At 37.4% G+C, this 18,047-nt stretch overlaps 1 protein-coding gene across 1 annotated transcript in view; it reads right to left on the reverse strand.

Annotated features, from left to right (window-relative positions):
* Positions 1–2,643: 2,643 nt before the first annotated feature.
* The window catches only part of LOC126812211 (midasin), a 56,209-nt gene continuing 40,805 nt past the window's right edge, over positions 2,644–18,047 (reverse strand). Inside the window, exons 39-52 of the mRNA XM_050538464.2 lie at positions 17,491–17,601; positions 16,215–16,379; positions 13,989–14,084; positions 12,665–12,772; positions 12,182–12,385; positions 11,508–11,729; positions 10,341–10,430; positions 9,471–9,586; positions 8,831–9,005; positions 7,895–7,968; positions 7,172–7,286; positions 6,144–6,356; positions 4,885–4,932; positions 2,644–4,554 (exon numbers count right to left, since the gene is read on the reverse strand). Coding sequence (XP_050394421.2) covers positions 4,417–4,554; positions 4,885–4,932; positions 6,144–6,356; positions 7,172–7,286; positions 7,895–7,968; positions 8,831–9,005; positions 9,471–9,586; positions 10,341–10,430; positions 11,508–11,729; positions 12,182–12,385; positions 12,665–12,772; positions 13,989–14,084; positions 16,215–16,379; positions 17,491–17,601 — 1,875 coding nt within the window. The 3' untranslated portion in view covers positions 2,644–4,416. The remainder of the gene's footprint in view (positions 4,555–4,884; positions 4,933–6,143; positions 6,357–7,171; positions 7,287–7,894; positions 7,969–8,830; positions 9,006–9,470; positions 9,587–10,340; positions 10,431–11,507; positions 11,730–12,181; positions 12,386–12,664; positions 12,773–13,988; positions 14,085–16,214; positions 16,380–17,490; positions 17,602–18,047) is intronic.

Consider the following 18,047-nt stretch of genomic DNA (forward strand, 5'->3'; position numbering starts at 1 on the left):
CCTACTGTTCTGCTCCTAACCTGGGCTAATGAAGACGGGCATACGCCATACAGTGTGCTATGAGGGAAATTTTGCCCGGACAGCGGCACTACGGCCTACTCTTATATCGAATTCCAACTGCCAAGGGATCTTTTACGTGCACGCCAATGTGTACACGGGACCTCGGTTTTTCGTCCCATCCGAACGACTAGACAGCTTTCCTTGTCAGCCCCTCCGGTTCTGATTACTAATGCTATTAACTATGGCGTGCCTAGCCGACGCGACAGATATTGCTCCACGATATAAAAAGCCTAGTTGAGGGGCAGACTTGGAGCAGACCTGGAGAGAGACCCGTGGAGGCTTAGAGGTCTTCCGGACCTCGGGAGAGGGCCTGCCCTCGACCCCGGAGAGAGGGGTCCTGTGAGGCCGAGGAGAAGCAGCTATAGCTAGACGTTACTATACCCAAACAAATGATGTTCATATGTACCTGTAAATATGTTATCCAGTATTAAAATATCTTTTTAATAAATAAGAGTTATGTATTCTATCACAAAATTGTTGAAATTGACAGGCTTTTTCGTTTTACTAATTTAAATAATGCATATAGATTTCATACAGATCACAAATGTTCACGCGATCGCCATAACTCTTGAAATTATTGACGGAAATTGCTGAAATTCAATAGACCTCTGTTTCACAAATTTAAATGATGCATATAAATTTCATACATATCGAATGATAACTTTCATCAATCGAGCATTAACAAGGTTTAACAAAGTGAAACACGGGCCATAAAATAATTCTCGAAGTAATTATTGTAAATTGCTGAAATTCAATAGACTTTATCGTTTTACTAATTCAAATCATGCATATAAATTTCACAAAGATCAGATGTTAACTTTTGGCGTTAGAGCGTTCACAAGGTTCAATAAAGTGAAACAAGGGCCGTAACTCTAGACGTAATAAACGGAAATTGCTGAAGTCAATAGGCTTTTTCGTTTCACTAATTTAAATAATGCATATAAATTTCAGAAAGATCGGATGAAAACTTTTGGAGTTAGAGCGTTCACAAGGTTCAATAAAATGAAACAAGGGCCATAACTCTAGATGTAATAAACGGAAATTGTTGAAATTCAATAGGATTCTTCGTTTCACTAACTTAAAGTAGCTAAGTCTCTAACTCGATATCATCCAAAGTCTTCGGAGTTGAAAACACGAATTATTTGTCAATTTAAATCAAAATTGATGTTGTGATCTTACCGGAAAATTATGGGCTTCTGATATCCAATATTTAAGACAAAATAAAGATTTTACCATTGGTACACGAATCGTGTACCATAATGCGTTTCAGCCAACTTGTAACAAGGGACTCGAAAAACGAGCCTAGACACATTCTACATGTCATGTCAAACGGGGACGTCATATTCTTATCTGGAGGGCACGCGCAATAAATATTCTCTGTATAGGCTGAAATAACCAGACGCTAGAGATTGTCATTTGATTGAAACTTTTTGTGTATTTTGCCGATTTGAAATTAGAGTCAAAACTGAAACGACTGAATGTAAATCAGTTTATATACATTCGTATTACATTATATTGCATATAAATTCCACAAAGATCGGATGTTAACTTTTGGTATTAGAACGTTCACAAGGTTCAAAAAAGTGAAACAAGGGCCTTAACTCTAGAAGTAATTATTGTAATTTGCTGAAATTCAATAGACTTCTTCGTTTCACTAATTCAAATCATGCCTATAAATTTCACAAAGATCGGATCTTAACTTTTGGTATTAAAGCGTTCACAAGGTTCAACAAAGTGAAACGATGGCCATAACTCTAGGCGTAATAAACGGAAATTATTGAAATTCAATAGGCTTCTTCGTTTCACTAACTTAACAAAGGGAAACAAGGGCCATAACTCAAGGTGTAATTAACGGAAATTGCTGAAATTCAATAGGCTTCTCTGTTTTACTAATTTAAATGATGCATATAAATTTCATACATATCGGTTGATAACTTTTGTCGTTAGAGCGTTCACAAGGTTCAACAAAGTGAAACAATGGCCATAACTCTAGACGTAATAAACGGAAATTATTGAAATTCAATAGGCTTCTTCGTTTCATTAGAAATTATTGAAATTAAATAGGATTCTTCACCTCACTAATGTTAACAACATATATCGATTTTAAAACAATTGGATGATAACTTTTGGCGTTAGAGCGTTCACAAGTGAACGATGGATGGACGGACGGACCGACGGCAATATACGACCACATTTCCATGTGGGCGTATAAAAACGGTGAAAGTATTGTCCGTCTCCAAACAGTATTGTTTACTTTTTAATGTTTTGATATCGATAGACTCGTTTGTCACGCAATTAGTTTTTCTGCAATATTCTGCTATGCACTGGTTAATTGGGCGTAATGCTTTTCGTAAGTCATGACATAACGTTATGTAAATATATTTTGTCTAATTTAGAAATCTGTTTAAAGCTGAATGATACTAGTATGCAGTTAGCTATTGGTTATTAATCGGACCATTGACCAGTCATAATTTGGAACAGAAATTTGCTATCATTACAGAAGTGTTAAGTAGGATTATGTCCAATGAAACGAAACACTGCTATGGGGTAATGGGATGGATGTTGATAAACAAATTAAGACAATTTAGAACTTCATTTACGTATGTATTTACATAATATTTTACACAATAAAAATTGAAAACATCTTGAGAGCTGAAATTAGCTTTAACAGAACATATATTTAACAACATCATGTTCTGCATCTCACAAACATAATGTAAAACATATCTTACAAAACAAACAACTTAACACACTTTTAACATGACACATATTCAACCTAAAAATATCTCTAACATGACACATAATGTAATACATCTTTAACATGCCATAATGTAATACATCTTGAACATGACACATAATGTAATACATCTTTAACATGCCATAATGTAATACATCTCTAATATGCCCTAATGTAACACATCTTTAACATGACACATAATCTAACACATCTCTAACATGACACATAATGTAATACATCTTTAAGATGCCATAATGTAATACATCTCTAACATGCCCTAATGTAACACATCTTTAACATGCCACATAATGTAATACATCTTGAACATGACATAATGTAATACGTCTCTAACATGTCATAATGTAATACATCTCTAACATGGCATAATGTAATACATCTCTAACATGACACATAATGTAATATATCTTTAACATGCCATAATATAATACATCTTTAACATGCCCCATAATGTAACACATCTTGAACATGCCCTAATGTAATACATCTTGAACATGCCCTAATGTAATACATTTTTAATATGCCATAATGTAATACATCTTTAACATGACCCATAATGTAACACATCTTGAACATGCCCTAATGTAATACATCTTGAACATGCCCTAACGTAATACATCTTAAACATGCCCTAATGTAATACATCTGTAACATGCCATAACGTAATACATCTTTAACATGACCCACAATGTAATACATCTTGAACATGTCCTAATGTAATACATCTTTAACATGCCATAATATAATACATATTTAACATGTCATAATGTAATACATGCCATAAGGTATCAAACACCTGGCATGATTATTAGTCTATCATATAATTACACAAATTATGTGTAAATGACAGTATTTATATCATATATCTCCCCTCTATATATATGAGTTATCTCCCCTCTGATAATGGTGAAATGATCTGTTTAGTTATCTAAACACTAGTAGCAGATAATTCAAACCATTATCCTAGTTTCACTTAAAATCACAGGACAAGTGGAGGCAGACCACCATTAAATTTCACCATCTCGGTACCCACAAATTGTAGTTCGTCTATTTATAGCAATTCTCTCTCTCTCTCTCTTTTCTCCCCTTTCACATACCCATTTTTGTTGATTTTGTTGGTCTAGAATGGATGAAGATGGTTTGAATTAATATTTTCTGCCTGGTTTTGGTAAATAGGTTGGTTACGGTGATATGTACAGCAAATAGTTACATGTTTTCAGTATGCTACTTCACGTTTGTGTATCTCAAAAGTTTGGTGGTCAATCTCATACAAATTTCAGTGCATAGACATGATCATTTGTTTCTCTGTAGTGAAAATCATTCAGCCCAATGCAAATCTTGGGAAAATTTGAGGTGGGTAAAGAGGCCAGAATTAACATTAAAGTCAATGGGGAAATTAATGGTAGTCTGCCTCCAAGTATCAAATAAAATCATATTTATCTCTCAATAGAGTTATCTCCCCTTCCCAACAGTTATCTCCCCTTTGCAACAGCAACAGTTATCTCCCCTTCCAGACAGTAATATCCCTTTGCAATATTTATCTCTGGGTCACGATAGTTATCTCCCCTCCATGGTGTTTGTTGTCGAGATTTATTGCGTTATCATCTATCACCAGCTGTAACTAACTCAAACCATTGTCTTAATGCATCACTTAATGTGATTGGTAAAGAATTAATGTCACGTAGTATTATATAAAATGGGAACGGAAATTCTTCCATGTAACTCTTGATTTCTGGAAGCTGAAAAATATAATTTTATCAAAATGTAATAACAGTTGGAAATCGAAATAAAAGGAGGGCATAGCACCTTGTCTTGGCAAATTTACACTCATAGCAAACTGTATGTCCAACTTCATTAGCCTGGTCGGTACAGAACAGTAGGACGTTAAAAAAACCATATCATTAGGATTTGAACAGGAGGACATAAGGCTCCTTGTCACATACAAGCGGGAAATCGCAAACACCCAACTTGATTTAATAACAGACCTTATGATTTAAAATGCATACGTTGGAACATTTGGCGCCCCTCCCCCCTCTTATTTTATTGAGGATAGATTAAAACTGTCTTACCTTTCCGAGTGATTTAAATATCGGTACTCGAATATCTAATATAGAATCCTACAAACAAATAACAAAATAATATTAGATTATATCATAATTTGAATGCCACCCAATCTGTTATATCAACCATCTGTAAGTGAAAGTGAGCACTACAATAGCTTGTTATGGGCGATGCTCGATTGAACAACGTTCTGGAACTGAATTCTATCCAATCCAAAAATAATGACAATCGAGTGAAATTTGGGATTTGGGGCTAGAAAGCATGTGCTGACTGCAGGAGGAAATATTTCAACCAACCGTGACAGCTGAAACATATTTGTTGTGTTTAATTACGTCACAATTCTACTCACTCTACCAACGGTGTAGGGACTGACAGAACTGTCACAGGACTGAATTCCGCGTCACATGTTAGCTATTCCGTACGTTCCAGACTGACAATCCAGCATCGCGGTGGTGATCCCTAGAGACAACACATGAGGACATACCCAAAAGAACCAAGTGTGTGAGGACTATCAGTGAGCTAGATGGATATGTCCGTGATTTTGGAAACCGTTTTTGATATTTCTCTTTAATTTGTATCTGCCATTATCAGTTGGCTTATTTCTAGATGGGTACAGAACAAACCATTCAGCCATCTTACATTGGACAAATGTGTGTAACAAAAACTCTGATAAATCAACAACAAGGTTTTGTTGATTTTGTACAGAATTAAAGTTTGTTTATTCTAGCCAGTTTGGGCAACACATTATAATATATATAACATGCTTAAAGTTTGGACAGGGCACAAACTGGCATATTTATAACACAATTAGATAAAACTAGAGAAGGGGGGTTTTCAAACACCATTTCATGTTGGATTTGTTACAGCAGTAAATAGAGGCAACCAATCAAATGTAAACATAGGTCACATGGTCTTGGGAGGGGGGAGGGGGAGTATTAACCATATAGAAATACTTTATTTTAGCTTCAAACACAAGTGTCATATGGAGCGATACCACTATTTGAAACCAGCTTGACTCAATGACCACTCTGCCACCCAAAACCCTTTGTAACCATGACACCCGTGTAACCATGACACCCTGTTTAAAACCATGACACCCTGTGTAACCGTGACTCAATGACCACTCTGCCACCCAAAACCATTTGTAACCATGACACCCGTGTTACCATGACACACTGTGTAACCATGACACCCTGTTTAAAACCATGACACCCTGTGTAACCATGACACCCTGTTTAACCATGACATCACCTGTAAATATGCCTACCTTATTTTCAGGATTATCTATAATAACAAAGACAAGAAATATATTGGCATCTCTGGCTTTCCGTACAGCTGATTTCACAACCTCCATTCCTTCTGAAAATAAGCCACGCCCATCTGATACTATTAATAGTAACTGGGATGTTTCTGGATTTCCTATTACTCCGTGTTGACGACTTCTTGCATCCACCATTATAGATGTCGCTTGTTGAAGTAACTAAATTAAAGACCGAAAAAAATTATCTGTTTGATACAAAAAGGATTTAATTACGTCTAAAAATAAGTAATGAATTAAAGTGTTGCCTAGTCCTTCAGAAGAGAGTCCATCTGTGTACACTTTGAAGTGCATGTAAGATAGAGAGAGAAATAGCATTTCACATCTACTCTCAAACAAACTAGGTCATTTTGGGACAAACATATGGTTGATACTTATTTCAATAATTTGTTTGCGCGTATGGGTCTTTAGCAGTGGGAGGAGACCGGATGACCCGGAGAAAACCAACCAGGCTGGAAAGACATGCATGTAAAAGAACCTTGCCAGTTAGAATGCGATGAAGAGCAGAAATGTTGCTGTCTGGACCCAATTCACTTCCTAACATCCTACATATGAGCATAGAAAAAAAAAAGGATTTTAGTCTCCAAATTGTGACCTCTAGAGTGTCTACAAGCTAAAAACGTGATTTTTGAAACAATCAGGGGCCATAATCCATGAATTATGGTCAGATGCATGCCAATATAGAAAGAAACTGGGATCAAATTTCGTCAATACTGGATAAAAATTGTGACCTGTAGAGTGTCCACAAACAAATTGTGGTCGGACAGACAGGGGCAACGGCATAATACGTCCACATGAAAATGTATTTTAGTCTAAAGTACAATGTTGATGACACTTTAATCTTCATTCCTTTTTCTATTAGTATAAAACAACATATATTAATATATAAAAGAAATTCTGAAGGGGTGATAACTCTTATCGACAACTGATTAAGGCTAATTGATTTAATTCCTTTCGCAAATACACATATACTTTACCTGAGCTATTTTAGTTTTTTTCTGTTCGAAAGTAAATTGATGAAGTATGTTTGCTCCAGACTGACTTGAGAACTGATCGGTAAATGAATGAAGGAGTTTTACACTTTCTCCAAAACTGAAAAACAATTACAATAAATTTTTATGTAGTGATTTGAATACAATAATTACATGGTTATAGAAAATACAAAGTTTTAGTTCCTATCATTCTACTCTTTTGAGAAATAAAGAGAAATAGGGTTTAACATCCACTTGACACAAACTTGGTCATTTCAGTGATAGCGAGGAGAAATGGGGTTTAACATCCACTCGACACAAACATTATTTCATTTCGGGACTAACATATAGTTCTATTTTATTTCAATAATTCGCTTGCGCGTAGGGGTCTTTAGCAGTGGAAGGAAACCGGAGGACCCAGAGAAAACTCATGAGGTTGGACAGGCAACCCTACTCCTTGTCACATACAACCGGGGATTCGAAACCACGCCAGTTGACTCAATGACAGACATTATGATACAGTGCGCACGTGCTAACCATTTGGCCATCCACCCCCCAACAGAGTTCTATAGTGATTGTTATCCATAGAACTGTGTTGTCTTATACTTCCATAGCAGTTTGGGTTCAGAATACATCCTCTGAACATTATTCCTCGACAATTATGTTAATCTGACATGATAACAATATCATTTTGTTTAATTGAAAGTAGTATACTACAATTGTACTCACCTACTAATGGCCAAATCACCAGATTCTAACAGAGTTAAAGCATTTGATATTACAGCTAGAGATTCAAATGCCAACTGAAAACACAAAAAAACAACAATTAAATGTAATCAAATCAATTCCCAACACATTAACAGAACACAATATTTATGGTAAACAATCACTGGTTTATTCTAAAAGCACGACGACGTTTCGACAAGTATCCTCTTATCGTTATCAAGCTCAAGCACAAATGACATCCTGAGGTCCTGTGTTCACTTTGATGTCACTGTAATAGAAACTTTCACAATTGGAATTTGACGAAGACCAGGCTAGTTTCCCTCATGACCTATTCATGTCTTCACGAGTCCAGATTTTGCATTGGGAACCACGCCGAGACATTGTACTCAATGAACTACCACAACATACATAAGTAAAAGTGAATGAGATTGTTGTACTTAGTGTTTAAAGTTCGCTTCCACCGAAGGTGATATCGCAGACAAGTTGTCTTATTTTTATTTTCATTATCTTAGCGTAAGCGCAGGGGTCTTTCCTGTGGGAGGAAACCGGAGTACCCGGAATAAAGCCACGCGGTTGAGAAGGCACCCCTATCTCCAAGCCACATACACTCACACCAGGGATCGAAACTACAACCGCAAGCCAGAGGTGAAGCGCGGCACTCTAGACCACTAGGCCATCCCAACCCCCAGTGAATGAGACTGTTAGCTATGTATTATATATGTTTATCAATATACATGACCTGTTTAAAGACTGTTAGCTACGTGTTATATGTTTATCAATATACATGACCTGTTTAAAGACTGTTAGCTATGTGTTATATGTTTATCAATATACATGACCTGTTTAAAGACTGTTAGCTATGTGTTATAGGTTTATCAATATACATGACCTGTTTGAAGGCTGTTAGCTATGTGTTATATGTTTATCTATATACATTACCTGCTTGGAATGGTTATCCAACATACTAGAAGAATCATCTATAGCTAGCATTATCTGATATTGTCTTTTCGATGGCTTCGTTCTTCGTAACCAGATTTTATCTTTACGGAACTGACTTGCTATATATGGTATGACCTTCCTCATATTTAATCTTTTACCCGTTCTGTAATCTCCTCTATAAACAAAAACAAAACCCAATTAATTATGTATCAGATATAAACAGCTTCTAGCATTCTTTAATTCTAAGTTATGCATGTAGCTCAGCATCAAGAATTTTGAAACAGCACCTGCAACGTGACACCTAGAATGTTGACACAAATTGAACCAATTCGTCTGATTTACTAAACACATGGCCAATTTGAAGCTTTGGGGGCCATATTGAACTTCTTCTAGCTTTTGTTAATTAAAGGGTAGCATCTGAACCATGCAATCTAGAATTTTGACATAAACAAATTTGTCAGAATTACTAAAAACATGGTCATTCTTAAGCTTGGTACACCAGATTGAAACATCTTCTTGTATTTTTCTTAAAATTGATCTTTAGAATATCGAATCAGATAAACTATCTCCTTCAAAGCCCATCTTTGGACCTTTTGACTTCAAATATTTGGACCTTTTGACTTCAAATATTTGGACTTACTTGAGTTTGGTTGCTTGTGAAGGCTCTAAAACTAATCGCAATTGTTCACATAATTCTTGTGAAAGACTGGACGTCAGAGCTTCATATCTCTGCCACGCTAAACTTGCTTCTGCCATCTGAAAAACAAAACAAAGAAGAATAGTTCGATCTGTTCTAAATAGCAATTTAGACGGACCAGTTTTTTTTTTCACGCTAAATACAGTATAAATTGTTACTACACAAAACATGAAGACTTATGTCATAAAAATCCTGCAACCTTGTATGCCAAAAACTTCGTCAAATTTGTTTCCATGGAAGCACAAAAGTGCTTAAATCCGAGAAAAGTTTTACTAGCAAAAGACATCAATCTGATTAAAATACAGATGTATATTTCCTTTAGTATTTTTATACTCTCGATGGCCTACACTACATAAGATCTGACAAGTTGTAGCGATAGGTCGCGTCAGTGGTCATATGAGCGGCTTTTGACCCTATGAATTCAGACATTTCATTAACCAATCAGCATTGATGTTACTAGTGGATTACCCACAGTTCAGTGCAAAACATGCCTAAAGCTTGCCGTAACAGACTGTTTCATTGGCTAATCCCTCATACCATCCAGAACACGTCAATGATAACAACTCTTCCAGATCCTAGTGTAGTAAAGACAAGTAAAACGAAATTTTGAACTATAAAAACGAAACGAAATAGGATCTGTGTTTTAATCAGATTGCAAAAGACAAATAACTACTATAAAAGGTCATAAAGACATCTTGAAATGTTTGTGAACTATTCTCCAGAAACAAAATCGGGATTGAAGGTGTTCCTTTCAATATCCCCCCTCCCCACCCATTACCTTTGTTTGGTGTTGGGTAATAATATTTAACGAACCTGTTCAGGAGTAGTCAATGACTGATGAGACCACAAGCTGACATTTTCTTCTAAATCTGCTCGAATTTTCTCCAAGTCTATCTCTGATGGCTGAAATAAATAGATTCAAAGTAAATCAATTGATAACAGAAATGAAATGGGATTTAACGTCCTACTGTTCTGATCCTAAACTGGGCTAATCAAGACAGGTATATGTCTTACAGTGTGCTATAATGGAAATTTTGCCCGGGCAGTGGCACTATGGCCTACTCTTACATCGAATTCCAACTGCTAAGGGAACTTTTACGAGCACGCCAATGGTTTTTGGCGCCTTGGTTTTTCGTCCCATCTGAGCCACTAGAGAGCTGTCCATGTCAGGCCCTCCGTCCTGCATCCCTGACCAGGGGGAACCACGCCAGAAATTCTGGATGAACTTTCTCTGCCTTCGCTTACATGCAGCAAGAAGTAGGGTTGTCTGTGGGTTTTATTAAAAAGGGAGGGTCTGAGTGCTGTCATCTATCTATTGTATTTTGGAAGAAGTGGGATTTTCTTGAGTTAATCCAGTTACCTCCCACACCTAATGATCCCTGTGCACTTGCAAATTGTAGAAACCAAAAATATACCATATGTTAGATCCGAAAAAACCTTGGCTAGTATCTAGGGGTCATTAAACTCCTCTGCTCTCTCCCAAATGGGCGCAAGCATAATGTTGGAGTCAGAGATATATCATGGACAGACATTAAAATCCTCTGCTCGTAAAGATCCAGTTACCTCCCACATCTAATGATCCCTGTGCGCTAGTAAATTGTAGAAATCAGGGACATATGCCAGTCCCGAAAAAAACTTGGCTAGTGTCTAATGGACAGACATTAGAAGAGAGAATTGGGGTTTGACGCCCACTCGACACAAACTAGGTCATTTTGGGACTAACACATGGTTCAATTTTATTTCAATAATTCGCTTGTGCATATGGGTCTTTAGCAGTGGGAGGAAACTGGAGTATCCGGAGAAAACCCACGAGGCTAGACAGGCGACAATACTCCTTGTCATGTACAACCGGGGAAATAAAACCACGCCAGTTGACTCAATGACAGACCGCGTGATACAGCGCGCACATGCTAACAATTCGACCATCCAACCCCTCAGACATTAAAAACCTCTGTTGGTCAAGATCTAGGGTCTACCTACCGTACTATCCAAATGTAAATTCTCTATAGCTGTATGAATGGTAGATTCTGGACCACGACCAACCGTCATAGTTAAAACTCGTTCTCCCTCTATTTCTACTTTCTCTCTATCCATATCCATTTCTTCTTCCATCTTCATCTCCATGTTCATATCCTCCAAACCTTGTTCTGTTTTTTTACCTTTGACTTTATTACTCTCTTTCTTCTCTACCTCCATATCATCCTACACAGAAATAAAATGAAATGAAATTTAACGTCCTACTGTTCTGCTCCTAACCTGGGCTAATGAAGACAGGCATACGCCATACAGTGTGCTATGAGGGAAATTTTGCCCGAACAGCGGCACTACGGCCTACACTTATATCGAATTCCAACTGCCAAGGGATCTTTTACGTGCACACAGGATGTGTTTTTTCATCCCATCCGATCGACTAGACAGCTGTCCTTGTCAGGCATTTCAGCAAAGGGAACCCAAGAAGGTTTCAGACCACTATTTCTTAATAATATGGGCTAATTGGTTTAGTAACGGAGTACATGACAGTGCCCCTTGATTGTCCTCGTCGTCCATAGGTTTTATAATAAAGGGAAGTAACTCATTTTAGCACAAGAAAGTGAAGAAGACTTCAGACCACTATTTCTTAATATGAATAAGTTGTTTTAGTAACATAACAATACCTCTTGATTATCCTCCTCTTCCATAGGTTTTATATCATCTGTTTGCTCTTCCGGTTTATCTTCCTTCTCCTCTTTAAGTACGGATTGTTTCTCCAGTTGTTCATCCGTAGCCGCGTCAAGTGTTTGAGCGTCGTGATGTGATTTAGAATCTTTTATATGTTCGTAAATATCACCCTCCTTCTTCTCCTGATTTTTCTCTTCTTCCTAAAAAAAAAAAACAGGCAAAAAGATCAATCATCTCAATAATCTTATCACAGAAACTTTCGATTATGTTTTTCCAAATGGAAATGATTTAGAAATTAAAAAGTCTGCAGATTTAAACAATTGGTTCATGAATTCAATGAAAATAACAGGAATCTATCCATACATCTCTACTTAGAGAGAAATGCCTTTTTTCTATGGTCAACAATATCAAATTGCATCGGTCATGTCCACTTCCACCATGGATAGACAATATTAGATAAGCAAAAAGATAAGAAATACCTCTTGATCATGACTAGTTTCATCAGAAGTCTTTAATCTTTTATAAGACTGGTCTGGAACACCAAGACTACGATCTTCATCAGATTTACCAGGCTGACGTTTCTTCTCCTGATGACAAAACAAATAGGTTTGAAAAAAATATATTATTATTACAAATAGGTACTTCTTTTCTACCCATTCACAACCTTTACATAATTCAAAATCTAACTTCCGACATGGTTTCCCCTTGTCAGTGGTGCGAGACTGAGGGTCTGACAAGGACAGTTGTCTAGTCATTCGGATGGCACAATAAACCCAACGAGGTCCTGTGCATTCATTGGCGTGTACGTAAAATATCTCTTGGCAGTTGGAATTCAATATAAGAATAGGACATAGTGCCACTGCCGAGGCAAAAGTTCCCTCATAGCACACTGTTTGGCATATGCTCGTCTTCATTAGCCCAGTCGGAGCAGACCAGTAGGACGTTTAACCCCATTTCATTTCATTTTCAAAATCTACCAGTCTCATTTGAAGATGATGAAGGGTTACTTAGGAGATTCTCGAGTGTTACATACTCCTTGCAGTGTTTCGTTCCATTAAGACAATCCCACTCAAACACTGCTGGATTCATACCTGTCCCAAATTATGACTGGCCGGGCTAACAACCAATCCATAACAACATAACAAATCAAATCTGGATTAATTGCAGCTCTAAATATGTTAATGTAGAAGTGTATAATGTCAATTGCGGACATTTAACGTCATAACTGGTGAAATTCAGTATGAGTGATTAACCCGAGAATAGCAGAATATTGCTCAAGAGGGATTTAATGTCCAACTGTTTTGTTCCAATTGAACTAATGAAGATGGGCATACACCATATTGTGTGCTATGAGGGAAATTTTACCCGGAAAGTGACACTATGGTCTACTCTTATAATAAATGCCAACTACCTGTGGATATTTTACGTACATGGGACCCCGTTTTTTTATCCCAACCGAACGCCTGGACAGCTGACCTTGTCAGGCCCTACAACCATGAGGGATTTCTGGAATATGCAGTGGTTTGTGTGAAACATTCAGACTTGACAGAATTGCAATTGAGTGATACAGAGTTCAGTCTTGTAGTGTGAGTAATATCGTGAGCAAATACGTTCAGCTTTATTGATTGGTTCGTTCGTTCGTTGGTTCATCGGGCTCAACAGATGATATCACAGACAGTTGTTGGGGTTACTTAAAACATTTACTTATTCCATCAGTACATCCGAAATCCCCCTTTTTCACTAGATTTTAATATTCCTTTCTGCATATTCCGATGATTCCAAAGATATAACTTCCGTACTTACTTTTCTGTTTTTATTTGACCCCTGAGTGACCTCCGATGACTTTTCACCTTCATGACCTTCATCTTGTTGTGTGTCGGCCATACCACTTCCTACTTTCTGGAAGAGAAGGAGAGAAAAATGGTTTAATGCCAAATCAACAGAATTGGATCATATCTGGACTAACATGTTAAATGTTTATTTAACTCCTTTACTTCGGTTTAAAATCACGAAATAAAGGGATTCAAGGAGTTCACTAACTACCAAAGTCCCTGGCTTCCTTACTACCATCCCTAACATAGTGTCCTAACAAACTATTACAGCCCCAAACCCCATACTCAAACAGTCCGTAGGCCCTAGCAATGTCATTAAAACAACATCTAACCCCCAATATACTACAACAGCCCAGTGATGGGATTTTGCCCGTATATTCCGGACATGTCCGACGCTATTTTCCAAACGTCCTAAATTGTCCGACCAGGAATATGCCCAATAGGACATCAAGACATGGTAAATAATATTCAAAATTCCAAAATTAATTTAGTGTACTGAGTGCATAACTACTACTCAACCCGATTATCGTTAATAATAGGATGGATTGATTAGGTAATTAAGTGATCAGCGTATTTTTCGTTTTATGCCGCCTATACACCTACCTTGATTAACTACTTAATCTGCCTTGATTGGCTGACATAATTCTTTGTCGGACAATTCATCAATTCAATCCTGAACAGAAGTCATTGCTTCTCCTTTGTTGGACTATATATCAATCCAATAAACTTTATCTATGTGATTAACTCGTGATTTCTCCATTATCTCACGTTTTGATCTCCTTGATGCCGGCCGTAGACATTAGTCATATATGTCACATATCCTAATAGTATATAAAACCCCAAATCATTGCGTCCGATAACTTGTCTGTGATATTTCTTCAGTGGAAGCCGAAGTTAAATAAAGCTATTTCACACACACGCAAAATGAAAGTAGAAATCTCGCGAGACACGTGGAATTAAGAGGTGTAAACGTGCCGAATGTAATACGTCTGTTGACGGCAGAAAAGATTCTATTTTGATGACATATTGTCGGATTTATGATCATATTTTGAATGGGGTTTATGTTTTTAAATAAATAAATAAACACGTTAAGAAATGTGGACGAATATTTCGATTGGAAAAACGTAAGTAGTTACAGTAATTGTTTTTAGACGATAGCGCGTACTAAGAGTTGGTGTCACTCACTCGTTCTGTTAGAGCGACGTTTACTACGGTTTATGGCCAAATAAATTTCGGGATGTCATTTTTTTTACCTTCCGTATATAAATCGAGAGAGAGAGAGAAATGGGGTTTAACGTCCACTCGACACAAACTAGGTCATTTCGGGACTAACATATGGTTCAACTTTATTTCAATAATTCGCTTGCGCATAATGGTCTTTAGCAGTGGGAGGAAACTGGAGGACCCGGAGAAAACCCACGAGGTTGGACAGGCGACCCTACTGCTTGTCACGTACAACCGGGGATTCGAAACCACGCCAGTCGACTCAATGACAGACTTTATGATACAGCGCGCGCACGCTAACCATTCAGCCATCCAACCCCCCTATATAAATCGAAACGGAGTATAAGACGAATGCGGAAAAAAGTATCAACTTATGACCCGAAAAATACGGTAATTTGGGGGGAATTACGATGTCATGTAATTTTTTAGGAATATTATCAACATAAATTTGAATACCGTACGGGAATTAAATATGAAAAATTACGAAAGCATCTAATTTTTTTATTACGTATGAATTTGAATATTTTGTCGACACATGATTCTTAATTGTGGTTTGAAAACGCCTGCTTAAATAACGATAAGAGTTATGTCCCTTTATTTCCGGGAAGAAAATGTCCGACAACTAAAATTTTGAAATCCCATCACTGCAACAGCCCCTATAACTACAACAGCCCCTAGCATCCTAACTAACACAGCTCCAACAGTTCTAATTACCACAGCTCACATTCCCATAACTACCACAGCCCCTAGCTAAAACAGCTCCAGCAGTTCTAATTACCACGGCTCACATTCCCATAACTACCACAGCGCCTAGATAGCATCCTGACTAAAACAGCTCCAACAGTTCTAATACCACAGCTCACATTCCCATAACTACCACAGCCTCTAGATAGCATCCCGACTAAAACAGCTCCAGAAGTACTAATAACCACAGCTCCCATTCCCATAAAGTATATATTTATTATTTACTGACCTCCTCCTGTTGGTTATCAGCTTTAGCTGCGTCATCCTGGGCTGTGTCACTCTCTTCTATATTAGGTGTATCATGTGATGTTTTACCATGTGTTTCTATTTTCTCTGATTTATCATCTTTATCTTTCATTTCTTCTTCTGTCTCTCCATCATCCTTCTCTTCATCCTGGTCAAATCATAAAAGTGTATTATATTACATTGGCAGATTACCCTGTTGTCTATACTGTAACCCATTTGTTGTTGTGCAATGAATAAACCCATTGGAAGTTCCTGTTTACTTTTGGTCAGGTTACCATGATACTTTCTGGCAATGGTCATAATTCGAGTAAGCAGTCTAAAGCCGAAGGAGTCAAGATCTGGGGAGTCTCGGCAAAGGTATACAATAGTTTTAACACTTGTATATAATCCTTTCTTATACACAGCATCATACAGAATTATGATCTGGGTGGATTGTAAGGGGCCTTGTAAGCGGAAGAGAAAGAGAAAGAGAGAGAGAGAGAGAGAGAGAGAGAGAGAGAGAAATGAGGTTTAACGTCCACTCGACACAAACTAGGTCATTTCGGGACTAACATATGGTTCAATTTTATTCCCATAATTCGCTTGCGCATAGGGGTCTTTAGCAGTGGGAGGAATCCGGAGAAAACCCACAAGGTTGGACAGGCGACCCTACTCCTTGTCATGAACAACCGGGGAATTAAAACCATGCCAGTTGACTCAATGACAGACCTTATGATACAACGCGCACATGCTAATCGTTCAGCCATCGAACTCCCCTGTAAGGGGAATTACTCCGGTATACGTCATAATGTTGTGGACATATTTCAAATCTGTTGTTTTGTTGTTTATAAGGAAGGAATAAATGTAATCTATCCTATATATAGAACAACAACAACTATTTACTATCGCCAGCCTTTCTTATCTGATATCATATTTATAATATCGAATGAGGGACTGGCTTTCATATACTATTGTTAGGGTTACGAGAGAGAGAGAAAGATAGAGAAATGGGGGTTTAACATCTACTAGACACAAAGTAAGTCATTATGGGACTGACATGATTCAATTATATTTCAATAATTTTAGCAGTGGGAGGAAACCTAGAGGACCCAGAGAAAACTCACAAGGTTTAAAGTTTTGGTTTTAAAAATCTATGCAGAACAATCCAGCATCATTTACTGAAATGTCTTCTCCTTAATGTCAAACAGCACCTATTACAAACAATGACTACTCTTTGTCATATTTTTGCAGAGAATAGAAAACAAAAGTAGAATCCTTACATCAGCTGTAAAACCAGGATCTCCTTTTCCCTCCTCCTCTTTCCTATCCTCTTCATCTTTACCTATATCTTCAGGATTATCAACACCTTTATCTCCGGCTTCTTCTTTCTCCTGGTGTAAATAATATCATCAAATAATTACTAAACATTAAAAAATACCCAGAAAACATGTATCCCATGTCCAGACTCGTAACACTAGGAGGGGTGATGTTGGGGGGTGGGGCAACGTGACTATGATATACATTTGTGTAGTTTGAAACAGAAAATATATAATTCCACGCAATCAACCCATTTAGTTAGATACAAATTGGTTGTGTGATACAGCAGCATAGAATGTAGATTTTAGACCAGAGGCTCAGTGAATGCATATGGGGGTTACTGATAGGCTGGTTACATTCGATCATTTTCAGCATGTTTTCATGATACAAGAATGGCTGCGCATTCACTTTCAGTGCATTCACTTTCGTTTGACCTTTGACCCCGAATATCTCGAGAACGCCCCCAATGGCGGACTGATTACCACTCGGCATCATATTCTACGGAAAATTTTACTCTAAA

The sequence above is a fragment of the Patella vulgata genome, chromosome 2 (genome assembly GCF_932274485.2).
Source record: "Patella vulgata chromosome 2, xgPatVulg1.2, whole genome shotgun sequence".
In the NCBI taxonomy this organism is placed as follows: Eukaryota; Metazoa; Mollusca; class Gastropoda; family Patellidae; genus Patella; species Patella vulgata.